The 15,742-nt window shown below is 45.6% G+C and overlaps 1 protein-coding gene across 3 annotated transcripts in view; it reads right to left on the bottom strand.

Annotated features, from left to right (window-relative positions):
• Positions 1 to 3,063: 3,063 nt before the first annotated feature.
• Positions 3,064 to 15,742, bottom strand: part of TMEM33 (transmembrane protein 33) — a 96,712-nt gene continuing 84,033 nt past the window's right edge. For all 3 annotated transcript variants that reach the window (XM_085642177.1, XM_085642176.1, XM_085642178.1), the window contains exon 8: positions 3,064 to 5,208. In XM_085642177.1, the coding sequence (XP_085498303.1) occupies positions 5,079 to 5,208 (130 nt within the window). In that variant the 3' untranslated portion in view covers positions 3,064 to 5,078. The remainder of the gene's footprint in view (positions 5,209 to 15,742) is intronic.

Genomic DNA, 15,742 nt, shown 5'->3' on the forward strand with positions numbered 1-15,742 from the left:
ATACGAGAACCTACCCATAGGGCTGGCCATACTTTGGACGCTTTGTTCTCTAATAAAGCCATCTCCATTCTCAAATTACTTCCTCTATGCTGTTCGGATCATTCAGCCATTTTCTTTTAGCTCAGGGGTGCTGAATAAACCCTAGATCTTAACAATAGACTTAACATAACCCAGGGCTTGGCCCAACCTTGATCAAAAACATCTGCAACAAGTGCTGATGAACTCATGTCCGCCACTGGTCAATAACCCGGAGTTAGCAGTGCAGGAGTATTCAGATTGGCTAAACAAAGTCTTTTCTCAGATTGTCCCTACTAGGAAGGCTAGTCTTGGAAGGAATAAATTATCTGCACCGTGGTTTCCCTTCGACTAGAAAAACAAAGTTGTAGACGTCAAGAAAGGAAATGGAGAGCCCAGTAAGACTCTCGTGAGAAAGGAATTTACAAACTTTCTCTATCTAAATATAAAACTCTTCTAATTAAGGAAAAGACGGTATACTACACTTCGCAAATTGAATCCTCAAAAAATTCTGCAAATTTTTTTTATCAGATAATGAACAAACTTACCAGACAGCCTGGTTATAAAGGAGACTAGATTAATCAGTCCTTTTGTGATACTATCGCTCAGCACTTTAGAAAAAAAAATCAATCACATTTTAAGCCATTTGATCCCTCCGGTAACAATAACCTGCCAGCAATCGGAACCAGGCTGGACGGCCATTCTGATAGCAACTAGCAACCTCCCTCCGTCTCCAACACCTTTGCCCCAGTCACAAAAATGCAAATAGAGGATCTTATACGGACCACCAAATCCGGTTCACCAGATGATCCATGCCCACCCTCAGTACTTAAGCCCATTTCAAATACCATAGCCTTTAAGCTTACTGATATTTTTAATTCTATGTTTACCTCCAGTATCTTCCTTGTTTCTTGAAAAAAGGCGTCCATGCTCCTGCTCCTAAAAAAGAAAATACCTGAGCTAGACCCGGAAGATCTGGCTAATTATTGGCCCATCTCCAGACTCGCTTTTCCTTCTAAATTAAATCAAAAAGATTATGAACACCCAGCTGAATCACTTAAAAGAAAATAACTGCGTGGATCCCACTCAATTTGGTTTCAGATCGCAACACAGCACCGAGACAGCCCTCATTAAGGCCAATGATGAACTGAAGCTGATCTTGGATGAGGGTGGATCAGCAGCACTGATCTTGTTGGATCTATCGGCGGCCTTTGACACGGTGGACCATTCCATCTTGATCCACCGTTCGGAAGCGATCGGCATAAGCAAGCTAGCTTAAAAAATTACCTACATCATTCCTTTCTGACAGGGAAAATGCAGTCACAGTAGACACCTTCTCATCTAAATCGTTTTCCTTGCACTATGGAGTTCATCATTCAGTCCTACTCTCTTTAATATTCACGCAGCTGAACTGGCCGCTCCTATTCAATCTCTCGGGTTCTCACTTACCTCTTATGCGGAGGACCCGCAAATCATGTTCTCCGCCTCTAATACCTCCAACAAACACAAGCCATCGGATACAGAATTGTACGAGTCAAATCAATTCTTGGAGGAGCAAGCACTGCCTCAAGCTTAATTCTGAAAAGACCGAGGTGATCCTACTCGGAAACCATCCTAACCTCTGGTCAGCATCCTGTTGGCCGGCAGAAATGGGACTTCTACCTGCCCCCACTAACAAACCCAAGAGACTTTGGGTCATCCTGGGTGATAAACTAAATCTGGGTAAGCAAATCAATGCAGGTTTTTCATCATCTTGCAACTCCCTTAGAACTCTCGGGAAAATATTAGATTTCCCCCCCCTCAGTGCCAGTAAGACAGTTATTTCCACCTTAATATTATCGAAAATAGACTACTGTAACGGCCTATATAACTGCTTGCAGGCCCAATATGTTAACAAACTTCAAGTTCTCCAGAACTCAGCCGCAAGATTACTATTAGGACTGTCCAGACATCACACTGTCTCTCTTGCCATAAAATATCTTAACTGGCTAAATGTAAAGATTAGGATCAAATTATAATCTTTGTTTTACCTTTAAGGCTCTCCATGACTCTGGACCACTATTTTTGAAAAAAGCTTTTTCATGGTACACCCCCACCAGAAATCTAGGATCCCTGGGATCTTTTAAAATAAACACTGATAGATATAAACAAAAAAAATCGAAATGGGGAGGAAGTAACTTCCTGGCAGGAGCAACCAAACCATGGAATATCCTCCCTTTGCACATCAGATCAGCCCCCTCCCTTCTACAATTTAGGAAATCTCTAAAAACCTGGCTTTCTCAATCAGTAGCTTTCTCTTCTGCACCCTGACTAGCGCCAAGACACCTTTGGGTATGCATTGCGCTTTACAAGTTGTTTTTCAACATAACAAAGTACCTTAGTGTCTTCGAAACAGTTAACCTGCTTACTGATGTGATGCATCACCCCAAACTAGAAAGGTAACTAATCTAAAGTAATTACAAGTATTCTAAAGAGGTTAAACCCCATTTCTTTTCCAACTGCAAACTTGTATGCTTCTACAAAACCAGTAAACGTGATATCTTGAAAAGCATCATTGTATTTAAAGTATCACTTACCTGCTACTGGTTCTAGTAATAAAAATAACAAACTAACAACTTTTTATACAAACAATTGGTCTGGATTCAGTCTTTGAGTGTGTGACATCATTTCTTGCCAGTGTGTGTGCAACAAATAGTTCACACTACCCTCCGATAAGCCTGACTGCTCAACCACTCTACCACAAAAGAAAGTAGGTATTATCGGTTAGTCTCTGCCATACCTCAGGGGATCCACTGGACTCTACACACTACACCTTACTATGGTGTAGTATATACAGAGCCAGCTTCCAACACACATAAAAAGCACAAAGATGAATGTAACAATGTAAACTGAAATATGGGTTTATTAAAAACACATCCCATTATAAACCAGAGGTTTACAAATTATAGGGCAAGGTGAATCAAGTGTCTTGTTGGATTAATACATCAAGAGTTCTGCTAATCCAGGAAAGATAAGTCAGTTATAAGGGAAAAAGAAATCATGAAACAATTTCAGTTTTTACATTGACTTTATTTTTGTAGAAATGTTTTTGTAATAAAAACCTTACGTAGATTGCAGATATACAGATAACAAGGCTAATTGCACCTGTACAACAGTGTACCATGCAGGTCCTAAGTAGCAGGTAGGGGTGCCAAAAATCGGCCTCTTCAGTTTAACTGTATAAAATTAGAGCAACTAGGTAAAAGTATCCTATTTCATAATAAAATCTGTACCGTAAGCCACATGTATTAATCATATGTGGAAAGTGCCTGGAAATGTATGAATGACATAACAAGAAACTACCCCATGCACAACACACAAATAAGTCAAATTTCAAAAGAATTAGAATGCCTATGTTCAGCAGCTCCACTGTTCTCAATTAGGTTGATCCTATATAATTTATCATGCAAACTGCAGCAACAATAACAAACAAAGATATGCATAGCTATCAAGAAGCAGGGAACAGTATTTTACCTCATTCAGTAAGCCATTATGAAATTATTAACACCATGTGCCCTGCCACCTGACGAATGTATACTTGATGGAAGCAAGAAATTTGAAGCCACTGTAGTTTCTCTAAGGGCCCCATTTCACTTTCAATGCTATTAAGATGCTCTTAACAGTTTGTACTCTTTACTGCTAATACAATGCCTTACTCGCAATTTATACCTTCAGACCCAAAACAAAAACAACAGCAAGGAGCAGATGTTTTCAAACTGACTAACGTTCAAATACCCAAAGGCGTATCTAAACAAACAAACAAAAAAAACAGTAGTTGAGGAAACAGGATTACAAATTCACTTTCTTTTTTTTTTTTTTATAATCAATGATTGTGACATCCTTAGTGTGCTCTGTGAAACAAATATTGGCAGTTGTACAGCATTCTTTGCCAACTAATCCTCTACTACCACTCTTTTGTAAACCTAAGTCAAAATACTGGGCTTGTTCGGTTAATGAAATACATGAACCAAAGACAGCCTTTCTGTATCTAAACATGCAGAGTTGGCATGGATCCAAAAATTACCAAGGTATAATTTACTTTAAATAAATAAAAGAAAAATCACAAACGCACAATAAGTTCTAAGTACAAATGCTTCAGTGCCTCATATTAGAAATATGCATGTTTTATATATTGCTTGCTCTATCCTCACATAGACACACTCGCCACTCACCAGATGCTGCTTCAGTCTTTGGTTTGAAGACCACCAGAAAACTTCTTAAAATAATGGTAAAAAAAAATATTTTCTGTATGAAAAAAGCAATACTGAAGCAAAAATGCACACAAAACCACAAAAGTATCACAATTCTTGAGTGCTGATGAAGGTATTGCTCAGTGAGTAAGTTATCTTCTGTATTTGAGAAATCAACACCACGTCTCTCTAAAATATCACTAATTCAATGTTTTGGGCATTTGCGCAGACTGTGCTCTTTGCTTGACACCCTACAATACATTATCTTTCTAAAAGCTTCAAGTAAAGCACTAAACAAGTACCTCTGAGAAATCTACCAGGCACAAGTAAATATAGGACTCGCACAATAAAATAGGCAGGTGTACACGCCCTCTTTGTTAGTAGACCTTTCAATGTTCACGCTGGTGACAAGTATGCATACACAAGGTAAAAGCATCACCTCAAACGTGCTCCTACAGTATTTTCTTCTATTCATCCTATTATAATGCCACACATTAATCAAACAAGATTCTTTGTAGTTGCAGATATAGTAGGTATCCAGCAGCATGTAAATGTTTCTACAGCACAAGATGCCGCTTTTTTTTTTTTTTTTTTAATGTGAGCAGATACATCTTCACTGATCAGAAACAGGATGGATTCGGGGAAACTTTCAGAACTTAGGACAACACAAGATTTGTTAACAAGGAAATGTACACCAAATCTATGCCACCTGGACTGAGATCAATGTAAAAAGCCTGACTTTTTTTTATAACCATTAGCAGAAATACCAGCTTCTGAAAATGCTTATACTTATGTGTACATATATTACATATACTTAATTTATTTGAAATATAATTATGCCACAGTTGGGGCCAGCCTGCTTATAAAGGCAATGCTATTCAGACACAGTCTTCTCACAAACTCGGGGCACGCAGGTTTCATTATTGCATACTCCAAAATGATCCGCAATTCTGTGAACAAAGTCCTGAAAAAAAAAAAGAAAAACATACAATTGAGTTTTCTACAATACCATATTACCAGACAGTTCAGGGAAGTACAAACTACCAAAACAATGGCGAGTGCCACTTTTGATTCTCAGTTTTGCACGTCATTGCGGTGTCAAATGCTATTTTTTCGACAACTTGACATTGGGCAACTTATTATTTGAGAGTGCCCTTGAAAGCATCCACTGAACAGGTAAGGTAAACACCGGCAAGTAACCCCATTAGACTCCATGGCAGCACCAACCCACCTCTGGAAGGGATAGTAAGAAAATGCATATTAATGCCACCCTTGCGTCAGTTTACTGGAGAATACTTCTGCGTCCTCATAAGCAGAGCAGCTGCCAAATTGGCATGTTGGCAGTGTGACTTGGGTAGAAGGCTGAGTGGTAAGGAATCTGCAGTTAGAATATCCACCAGAAAGAGTATTACTGAAGAAAAAACTTGTTCTGCTGGAGGATAATTCCACCCACAGATTACAACTTTTCAAAGGATTCCAAAGCAGTACCCTGCCCAAGGTGGTGGGCTGAAGTGGAGCAGGATCAAGCAGTAAAATGGCTCACTCTACAGACCTGAGAATCAGTAAAGTATTGACGGAAAGGTCATGAGGCCCATGTAACTGCTTGCAGATATCCATTACTGAACAATCCCTAGCCAAAGCTTCCATCCTGGAGCGAGGAGGTCAAAGACAGTCAGGGTGGGAGCCTTATCAGGCAGATCGATGCCGGCTTAACATGAAGAACAATTTCCTTTCTTTGTGCTAGCGTACCCAACTGAGTTGATCGTTCAATAAGTGCTCAATAGCCCCGTCTATGTGAAAATAAAGGGCATGGTTAGGATCCAACTGGTTAAGTTTTGCCTGCTCCTTAGTGGTATGTGATGGAGAGGAACGTGAGGAAAGTGCTGGACTGCACCACAAGAAAACGAGATACCACCTTCACTAGAAAGGGTGCTTTAGTCCAAGGCACCAACCTGTAAGGAAAAAAGGTAGTGCGTGCAGCTGGACAACTACACCGGCAATTCACTGACCTAACATGCATAAGTTATCGCTATGAGAAAAACCTCTTGAATGTCAACAGTGTCCGGGGGCAACACTGCATAGGGTCAAACAGCAAACACATCAAAAAAGGTCCCACTGCAGCATAACGAAAGGAGCTGGGGAAAATATACAACAGTACTTTAAAAAAAAAAAACACATCAATATAAGGGACTCGAATAAAGAGAGCAAATCAGGCAAACTAACAAAGACCAAAATGGCAAAGTAAGCTAAGAATAGCTTTGCGAGAGACAAAAACAAACATAAGAATATCAGTTTGACAAAGATGATCACATACCTGCTCAATGCCAGAATACCCTCACCAGTGATAGTGATCTTTAGAAAAACACGTAACATAACCTGTTAGTACTTGCACTAGGCGAAGAAATAAGACCAGTGTCCAGAGTGTATGAACTTCATGAGTACATGGGAAGCCACCAAAATTACATCCAACACCTGCGAATGGAGGAGCAACTTGCGGAGGTTCAGGTGCAGAAATCTGCACTCCTGCTGAGACAGCAGATCCTCCGAGAGACAGCTGAAGTGGGTGGCAGATCCTTAAATATAGCAATTTGGGATCACAAACCATCTAAGCCCAAACTAGGGTTATAAACATGAGCTGATCCCAATCCTTCCTGACGTTCATAACCCATAGGATCAGCAGTAGAGGACAGAATGGAGGCTGGAGTTCCACTGAAGGTGGAACATGCCTCCTAGAAAGCCACACAAAGGGAACTAGAGGGCTTGAAAGACTGGACATTGGGCATCCTCGGAGGTAGTGAGCAGATCTACTAGGAGAAAGTGCCACTGTGTGAAGATGTCCTTAGCCACCTTCAGAACTAGATGGCACTAATGATCAACATGGTGATCACTGCTGAGGACATCAATCCTGATGTTCAGTGAACCCGCCAGGTGACTATCAAGGATATGCTGAGTGAGCTTAGTATTGAACATTAAGCGAAAGGGTGCGGAACCTCACTCCGCCCTACTTGTTGCACTACCACATGATGGTTGAGTTGTGTATCAGGATCTGGAGCGACCTGCACTTGGTAGAAGGGAGAAAGGCCTTACGGGCCGGGTGTATGGTGTGCTGCTGTATACGGCAGATTCCCCACATCACGGAGGTAACTTCCCCATCAGAGAAGATGAGCGTCACTATGGTGAGCTCTAGTTGGGAAAGGAAACAAGGTCTGATGCCGGTCAGGTTGGCCATCCATCATCCACCAACTACCATTCAAAGTCTTAGGCGGCCGCCTCCGATATATTGATTTTTGTCCGAGGCGTTTCCAGTGTTGAGCCCATTGAAGGCAAGTTTTCTACTGAAGAAACCACATGGGCAAAGGGAATGAGGCATAAGCAGATTACACAACACTAAGAGACCATGAACCCACAGAACCATCCATGCTGAAATGAACCAAGGCATAAGTCCTGTTGCAGGGATTCTGCACATACACAGAACTATGCGCAGGATTATGGGACCTTGGTGTATAGGGACTGGGTCTTCCTACCACCTTAGTACCCACTGGCCCAGAACAGACTAGCTCTAGTGTCTCACTAGCTCTCCTACTCACTCACAGAGAAACAAACTGTTAGACACCCCAGAACACAACACTGCCAGATCTCTCAGGAATCGCGGTAACATGACACACCCTTTCGCTCGCACTCTTGTTCTTGTCCACAATAAGATCTGACAGACACAAAATAGTTTAAAATATTTATTTTAACTAACGTGCCCTAACATGCAGTATACGTGCCACAACAAGCAGGAAAAATGAATAGTACAAATACAGTCAGCATATCAGCTAGTCCATAAATCATAAAGGGAGATGTCATCATAAAAAGACAATGGAGCCTAACCTCCCTCCCCCTGCTTAGAAGAAGAAAATAAGTTACTTACCTATAAACTGTGGTTCTCCAGTGTTGGTTTCTTTCATAGATTCACATGCTTGAATCATTCCCTGTCGTCGAAGTGGGAGCACCACGGTACATAAAAAGCAGTAAGAATTACTCCAACATAAAAGTTAATAGAGAAAAACCACTCACTTTAATATCTCGTCCTAGTCATTAGGATGGTCCAAACTCCAGCCAATCAGGCGACAGCACCCTCTAGCACAAGTGTAGTATAAACCTATTAATAAACCAGGGGAGCGTCTATGGGTAAGTGGGTCGCATTTGAATCTATGAAAGATACCAGATACCAATACTGGAGAAGCACAAGTTACTTACTTGTGTAACAATATATCTGTAAGAGACATTAGTTAGTGATAGATTCCTTACCTTAGAATATCCCCTGGCGTTAGACTGGATTCGGAACGTTATCGTCAGCAGTACCCTTGCGCCTCGGCAGGCGTAGTCGTATGGCTCCGCATATGTCGCTGGTGTCGTAGCCGCCGAGATGACGTCGTCAGAGCTACATAGACACGCCCACGTCAGTTCTGTACACTATGTTTCCGCGCCAGAAGCGCAGAACTATGCCAGAGACCGACTACTGGTGCAATAGAACCAGAGCCCTGAAAGGGATGACCTGAACCCTAGAGAACAGTTCGCAGAACGAGGAGGATGGGCGGGTGGTAAGGAATCTATCACTAAGTAATGTCTCTTACAGATATATCGTTACACAAGTTAGTAACTTGTGCATCTGAAAGAAACACGTTAGTGATAGATTCCTTACCTTAGAATACATACCCAGGCAATACCAACCCCGGTGGTGGGTCTGCGAAATGAGATTACACCAGAAAGTCACAGAGAACTGAACGGCTAAAGAAGCAGTCTCTCTGGACCGGACTGTCAAAGTAATAGTGCTTCGTGAAAGTATGCAACGAGGCCCAAGTGGCCGCCTGACAAATGTCTTGCAAGGGGACACCACGTCCCAACGATGTAGTAGCTGCTGTCACCCTGGTAGAATGGGCACGTAGCTCATCCGGAGGTTCCTTTTTAGCCAGAGAGTAACAGGCTTTAATGCACAAGACAACCCATCAGTAGATAGTTCGCTTGTGCACAGCCCGGCCTTTCTTGGCGCCCCACGTAGCCAACAAAGAGCTGGTCATCCACCCGGAACTGTGGTGTGCGGTTGAGATAAAACGAGAGCGCACTTTTTGGGTTCAGACGGTGGAGCCTCTCCTCTGCTCTTCTCTTGAAGGGTGCGGAGGTGGAAAGAAAGTGGGCAGAGTTACAGTTTGCCCGAGATGAAAGGCAGAGACTACTTTTGGTAGAAAGGAGGGACGCGGTCAAAGCACAACCTTGTCCGGATGAATCGCCAGGAAAGGAGGTTTGCAGGAAAGAGCCTGGAGCTCACTCAACTGCCGAGCGGAGGTGATGGCCACCAGGAAGACAGTTTTCAGAGCCAATAGCCGCAAAGGACAGTTATGAAGAGGCTCAAATGGAGCGCAGATCAGATATGTGAGAACCAGGTTCAAGTCCCATTGAGGCATCACAAAAGGAATAGGAGGGAAAAGGTGAGTAATGCCTTTGAGAAATCTATTGACAACCGGGGACTTGAAAAGAGAGGGCTGATCAGGCAACCTAAGAAAGGCTGAAAGAGCAGAGAGGTAGCCCTTGACAGTGCCCAAAGCAGAGCCCTGCTGGGCCAAAGAAAGGAGGAACAATAGAACCTCAGAAAGAGGGGCAGCAAGAGGATCAACAGACTTAGCTGTGCACCATGCCACAAATTTTTTCCACCGACAGGCGTACACCGTTTTAGTGGAGGGATGCCTGGCTGCCAAAATCACATTATAGACTTCGGGAGGCAAGTCAAATGGAATCCGCTGTCGCCGCTCAATCTCCACGCAAGGAGGTGGAGGCTGGACAGGTTCAGGTGTAGGACCGTCTCCTGTTGCTGCGACAGGAGATCCTCCCGAAGAGGCAGTCGGATCGGGGGTTCCACGCTAACACTGAGTAGCTCGGGATACCAAACTCTTTGAGCTCAGTCCGGTGCCACAAGAATGACTTTGGCCCCATCGTGCCTGATCATCTTCAGCACTCTGAGTAGAAGTGGTATAGGCGGAAAGGCGTACAACAGACCGCAACTCCACTCGCGACGTAAAGCGTCACCTAGCGAGTGCCGCCTTGGAAACTCCAACGCGCAGAACTGCTGACATGGCGCGTTCTCTTCGGTGGCGAATATATCTAACCAAGGTTCTCCCCACTGCTGAAAGAGACCTTGCACCACCTCCGAGTGAAGACGCCATTCGTGATCCAACATGCACCGTCGGCTGAGTTTGTCCGCCATAGCGTTCAGTGAACCTGCCAGGTGTTGAACCACCAAAGAAATGCCTTGACGTTCCAGCCACGTCCAGAGACGTAGAGCCTCCTGACATAGGGTCCACGACCCACCCCACCTTGCTTGTTGCAGTACCACGTGGCGGTGGTGTTGTCTGTGAACACCTGCACTACTCTCCCCTTGACAGAGGGAAGGACTGCTTTGAGTGCAAGTAGGATCACCCTGAGCTCCAAAAGGTTGATATGAAGCTTGGACTCCGCCGGAGACCAGTGGCCTCTGATCGCCACCTCTCCCATGTGGCCGCCCCATCCCAGGAGGGACGCGTCCGTCACTACTGTGTGCTACGGTTGGGGAAGGAAGAGGGATCTGCCGCAGACGCAACGCTGGTTCGTGAGACACCACTGCAAGTCCTGTGCAGTGTCCTCTGAGATCTGGACGTAGTCGGACAGGTTCCCCCGATGCGACGTCCACTGGAACTTCAGGTCCCACTGCAGAGCCCGCATGTGCCATCTGGCATGGTTAATTAGCAGGATGCAGGAGGACATGAGGCCCAGCAGCCTCAGTGTTTTCCAGACCAAAACCCAGGACCAGGGCTGAAAGATCGGAATCATAGCCCAAATGTCCCGGACTCGCTGTTCGGGAGGATAAACCCGAAACTGCGCCATATCCAGAACTGCTCCGATGAAGAGGAGCTTCTGAGAGGGAATCAGGTGCGACTTCGGTACGTTAATGGAACACCCCAGCAAATGCAGGAGGTCAGCCGTAGTCTGGAGGTGGGAGACGACTGCCTGGGGCGAGCACGCTTTCAACAGCCAGTCGTCGAGATAAGGGGAAGACTGAAACCCCTGATCTGCGCAGATGAGCTGCGACCACCGCCATCACTTTCGTGAACACCTAAGGGGCGCTGTTAAGGCCAAAAGGACGCACGGTAAACTGAAAGTGCTCGTAGCCCACCGTGAACCGTAGGTAATGCAGGTGGGCTGGCAGGATGGGAATATGAAAATAAGCATCCTGCAAGTCAAACGCTACCAGCCAGTCTTGCGGGTCTAGAGCAAACAAGACCTGAGCTAGCGTGAGCATCTTTAACTTCTCCTTCCGGAGGAAGCGATTGACGTTCCGGAGGTCTAAGATCGGATGCAGACCTTTGTCCTTCTTCGGAACCAAGAAGTAGTGGGAGTAACAACCACGACCTACTTCTGGCGTCGGAACGCGCTCGTTGGCCCCCTTGGCCAAGAAGGCCGTAACTTCCTGCTGGTGGTACTGAAGATGCATGGCTGGAGGGGTAGATTCAAAGGGGAGGGAGTAGCCCCTGCGGACTATTTGCAGAACCCACCTGTCCGAGGTTATGGAGCACCAGTGGGGAAGGTGATGGCGAATTCTGCCACCCACTGGCGTCAGGTGGGCCTGAAACACCGGACTAGGAAGGTTTAGAGGCAGCAGGGGAGGTGGTGGACTGCCCCGTCCACTGTCACCAGGATCCACCACGGCGGGTCCCACGTCCGCGGTTGCGCTAAGACTGTGGCTGCGCAGACTTGCGGGTCTGAAAAGAACACGCCTGGGCACCCCGACCTCGGCCTCGACAGGACCGAAAAGCGGACCCAGAGGGAGAACGCGTGGAGGCGAGACCCAAAGACGGGGCCATAGCCCGAGAGTCCTTAAAACATTCCAGGGTGCTATTCGCCTCATCACCAAAGAGGCGTGTACCGTCACAGGGCATGTCCAACAGGGTGTTCTAGACATCCCCAGAGAAGCCAGTAGTGCGGAGGCAAGCATAACGACGGAGCGCCACAGTTGTGGAAAGTGCTCTACCGAGAGAATCAGCTGTGTCAAGCCCACAATGAATAGTACATTTCGCAGCATCTCTCCTCTCGGTAAAGGCTCGGGAGAGAACTGCCTGTGCCTCCACAGGGCACTGAGGTAGCACCTGTGCCAGAGTGTCTCACACAGAATGGGAATAGCGGCCTAGGAGGCACGCAGTATTCACCGCCCGCAACTCAGAGCTAGCAGATGTGAAAATCTTTTTCCCAAATTGCTCCAGTTTCCTAGTCCGGAGGAGCAGAAGGGAATGCAATCGGTGATACAGAAGCCTGGACAACCAGACTCTCCGGCGTCGGGTGTTGTGTGAGAAAGCTGGGGTCGCCCGGTGCCGGGCGATGGTTGCGCGCCACACCCTTGTCCACAGGGAATCCTGTGTTAGGTTTAATCCAGGTGCCCAACACGATATCAGTAAGCGCTTCATTGAAGGGCAGTAACGGCTCTGCAGAGTAGGACTGCGGATGCAGGACCTCAGTCAGGAGATTGGTCCTGATAGGTACAGAAGGGAGTTCGAGGTTAAGAGCCTCAGCTGCCCGACGTAAAACCACCGAAAAAGTCCCAACCTCCTCCGTGTCCACAGAAGAAGGGGACTGAGTGCCAGGGTGTGGAGAGAAATCCAGATCCACTGGACCCTCCACATTGCCTTCCCACTCAGGTTCATCCTTGCATTGAGCTGCAAGAGGGTCCTCAGACCCCTCCCAGTATTCCCTTTCGTCCACCAGTTGCTGAAGGGGCCGGTAAGGATGAGGTGCCCTGGGAAACGGGATAAACTTCCCTCCAAGAAATGGAATGGGAGGGTAAGATACCAGCCTCCTCCGCCGCTGCGCACGGAGCCGGATCCAGGGCCGGCGCCAAGGCCGGAGTCGGCACCGGCGCCTGGTCAGAGGCTGGGGCTGGCGTCGTCGCAGTGTATGGTGCCGGCATAGCCGAGGCCAGAGGCGGGGGCAAACCCTTCAGATGGATCTGCGGGGCCCGAAGGCGCTCCGGAGGGACCCGGTGGGACAAACAAATGGCGCAAGGCCAAAAAAGGCCTACACCTCGCTGGAAGTCGCTAGCGGCCCCGGAAAGGGAGGATAGGCCACAGGCAACGACGGAGGCTCCAACGAAGCCGCGGGGGAGTTACTGCCCACCCCCTCCACCGCGACCGGTGAGGGGTAGAAGACCAGCGACAACGCTTCTTCGACTTTTTATGGTGCCGAGACTTACCTGTCCCAAATTCCAACGAGCGATGCTGATGGCTCCGCGACCGGTCCCTTGACCACCCACGGGATCGGGACCTTGATAGGTGCGGAACCGATTGCCGGACCTCCAACAACTTTCGGGAACACTCCAGCAAAGCTTTCGGCGCCATGGCCCGGCAATCGGGACACGCTTCGGGGTCATGGGCGTGCCCCAAGCAGAAGGGAGACACGGCGTGAGGGTCCGACACCGACATGTTGCGGTGGCAGGGCCTACAGGACTTAAACCCAGGCAGCTCTATTGCACCAGGAGTTCAGCACACGACAAAAGAAGTTGTTAACTTTTAACTAGAGGTACCGCTCTCTCTCGGATCTGTGCTGCTGCGCGGAAAAAGAACTGACGGCAGCGCGAGTGGGCGCATCTAAGTAGCTCTGACGTTGTCATCTCAGCGTCTACGACGCCAGCGACGTACGCGGAGCCGTACGACGACGCCTACCGACGTGCAGGGGTACTGCTGACGATAACTTTCCGGATACAGTGACACCTGGGAATAGTCCAAGGTAAGGAATCTATCACTAACGTGTCTCTTTCAGATCCACAGTTTACAGGTAAGTAACTAATTTTCTTCTCCAGTATTGGGGTATCTTTCATAAATTCACATGCGTAAATCTGAATAGATAGCAGTTGCAACGTAGGAATGCATGTTTTTACACAATGTACAGAATTGTGTAAATCACCAAGTGTATAGCGAATTCATATGCCACATATAAATACATACATATACACAAATATATACATGAATATATATTTGAACACTTTCAGAGTAATTTCCTTGGCGCTGAATAAGGAGAGCACACTGATATCCCTTGCAAAGTGCTTTAAAGCAGACCCCTCAACCGACGCGTTTTGCCTTGCGGCTTCGTCAATGTTAGGTTTCTGTGCAATACAAATGACAATTTCATATCGTGAAGCCTCACGAGATCTATGTAAACAATAAAGATGGACTTCAATACATTCTAAAATGGTACGGCCATCTTGTAACATGTTTCATAAAGTGCAAATCATTGAAATGTCGTTTGATAAAGTGCTGTGTGCAGTTAAAATAAAAACAACAACGAATTGTGAATTAAAGGGAGAAAAAGATATACATTTGTTATAAAATTCATTAGGCGGAATCTGCTATCGCAATATCATCAATGTTTGCATTAACATTGCACTTATAACATTTTGCCAGTTGATTTTGGCACTTTCCAATAGATTCTTAAATCGATAGCACACACCTTATATTTCTCCCCTGTTTTTCTATCAAGCCCCGAATGGGCCTACATCCTAGTATCTGGTCAAAGAACAGTGGATCAATGATGTTCTAAATCTAATCCTTATGCTTCTATAATGTTGCCCTCCTAGTGACAATACTAACAATAGGTCTTAATTTATTTCATAAATGTCACTTTGTGTCTTTTTTTTTTTCTTCTTTTTTCTTCCTTTTCATCTATTTATCGTTATCTGTTGTATGACGGATTTCGATGTTAAGTAATCTGTTTTTATATCCTTATAGGTGTACCACAATTCTTCGTCATTATTCAACCCTATGTGCGCCTTTGTCTGGAGATCGATAATAAATTTGGATTCTAAAATCCTAAGTGTTTTCACTCTGTCTCCTCCCCTCTCTTTTCTGTCCACGTGATCTAGACAATAAAAGGTTAGTAGGTCCCTATTACTTTGATGATGTTGTTCAAAGTGTCACGCAACAGGGTATGTTTTGTCCTTATTTGTTATTGCGCGCATATGTTCAAGTATTCATTTTTTTGTGGGGTGAATAGTGCTACTGATGTATCGTTTTGCACATGGGCACTCTAAACAGTATACCGTAAAATTAGAAATACAGTTTAAAAATCTTTTGATCTCTCTTATTGGTCTTCTATCATCTGGCCTTCCTTTGTATGTTAGTACCTTCTTGCTGTTTTTACAAGCCTTACAGCGAAGGCACGGATAGAAGCCCTTGACACTGATTGTCTTGCGAGATTGTGGCAGAGTGTAAAAGTGGCTATGGACAAGATGGTCCCCAAGAGATTGGCAGCGTCTATAGGTGATAGATGGGTGATCAGGGAGATGTTTCCTTAGGACATTGTCCGTTTTTAAGATGTGCCAGTTTTTATTAAAAATGTGCACCAATTCTCCCGATTTTATATTAAAATCTGTGATCATTCTGGCAGGTTCCTCTTCTACCATGTCCGAACAATTACGTTTCAGACGAAGAAACTCACCA

Source organism: Triturus cristatus, chromosome 2_2, assembly GCF_964204655.1.
Source record: "Triturus cristatus chromosome 2_2, aTriCri1.1, whole genome shotgun sequence".
In the NCBI taxonomy this organism is placed as follows: domain Eukaryota; kingdom Metazoa; phylum Chordata; class Amphibia; order Caudata; family Salamandridae; genus Triturus; species Triturus cristatus.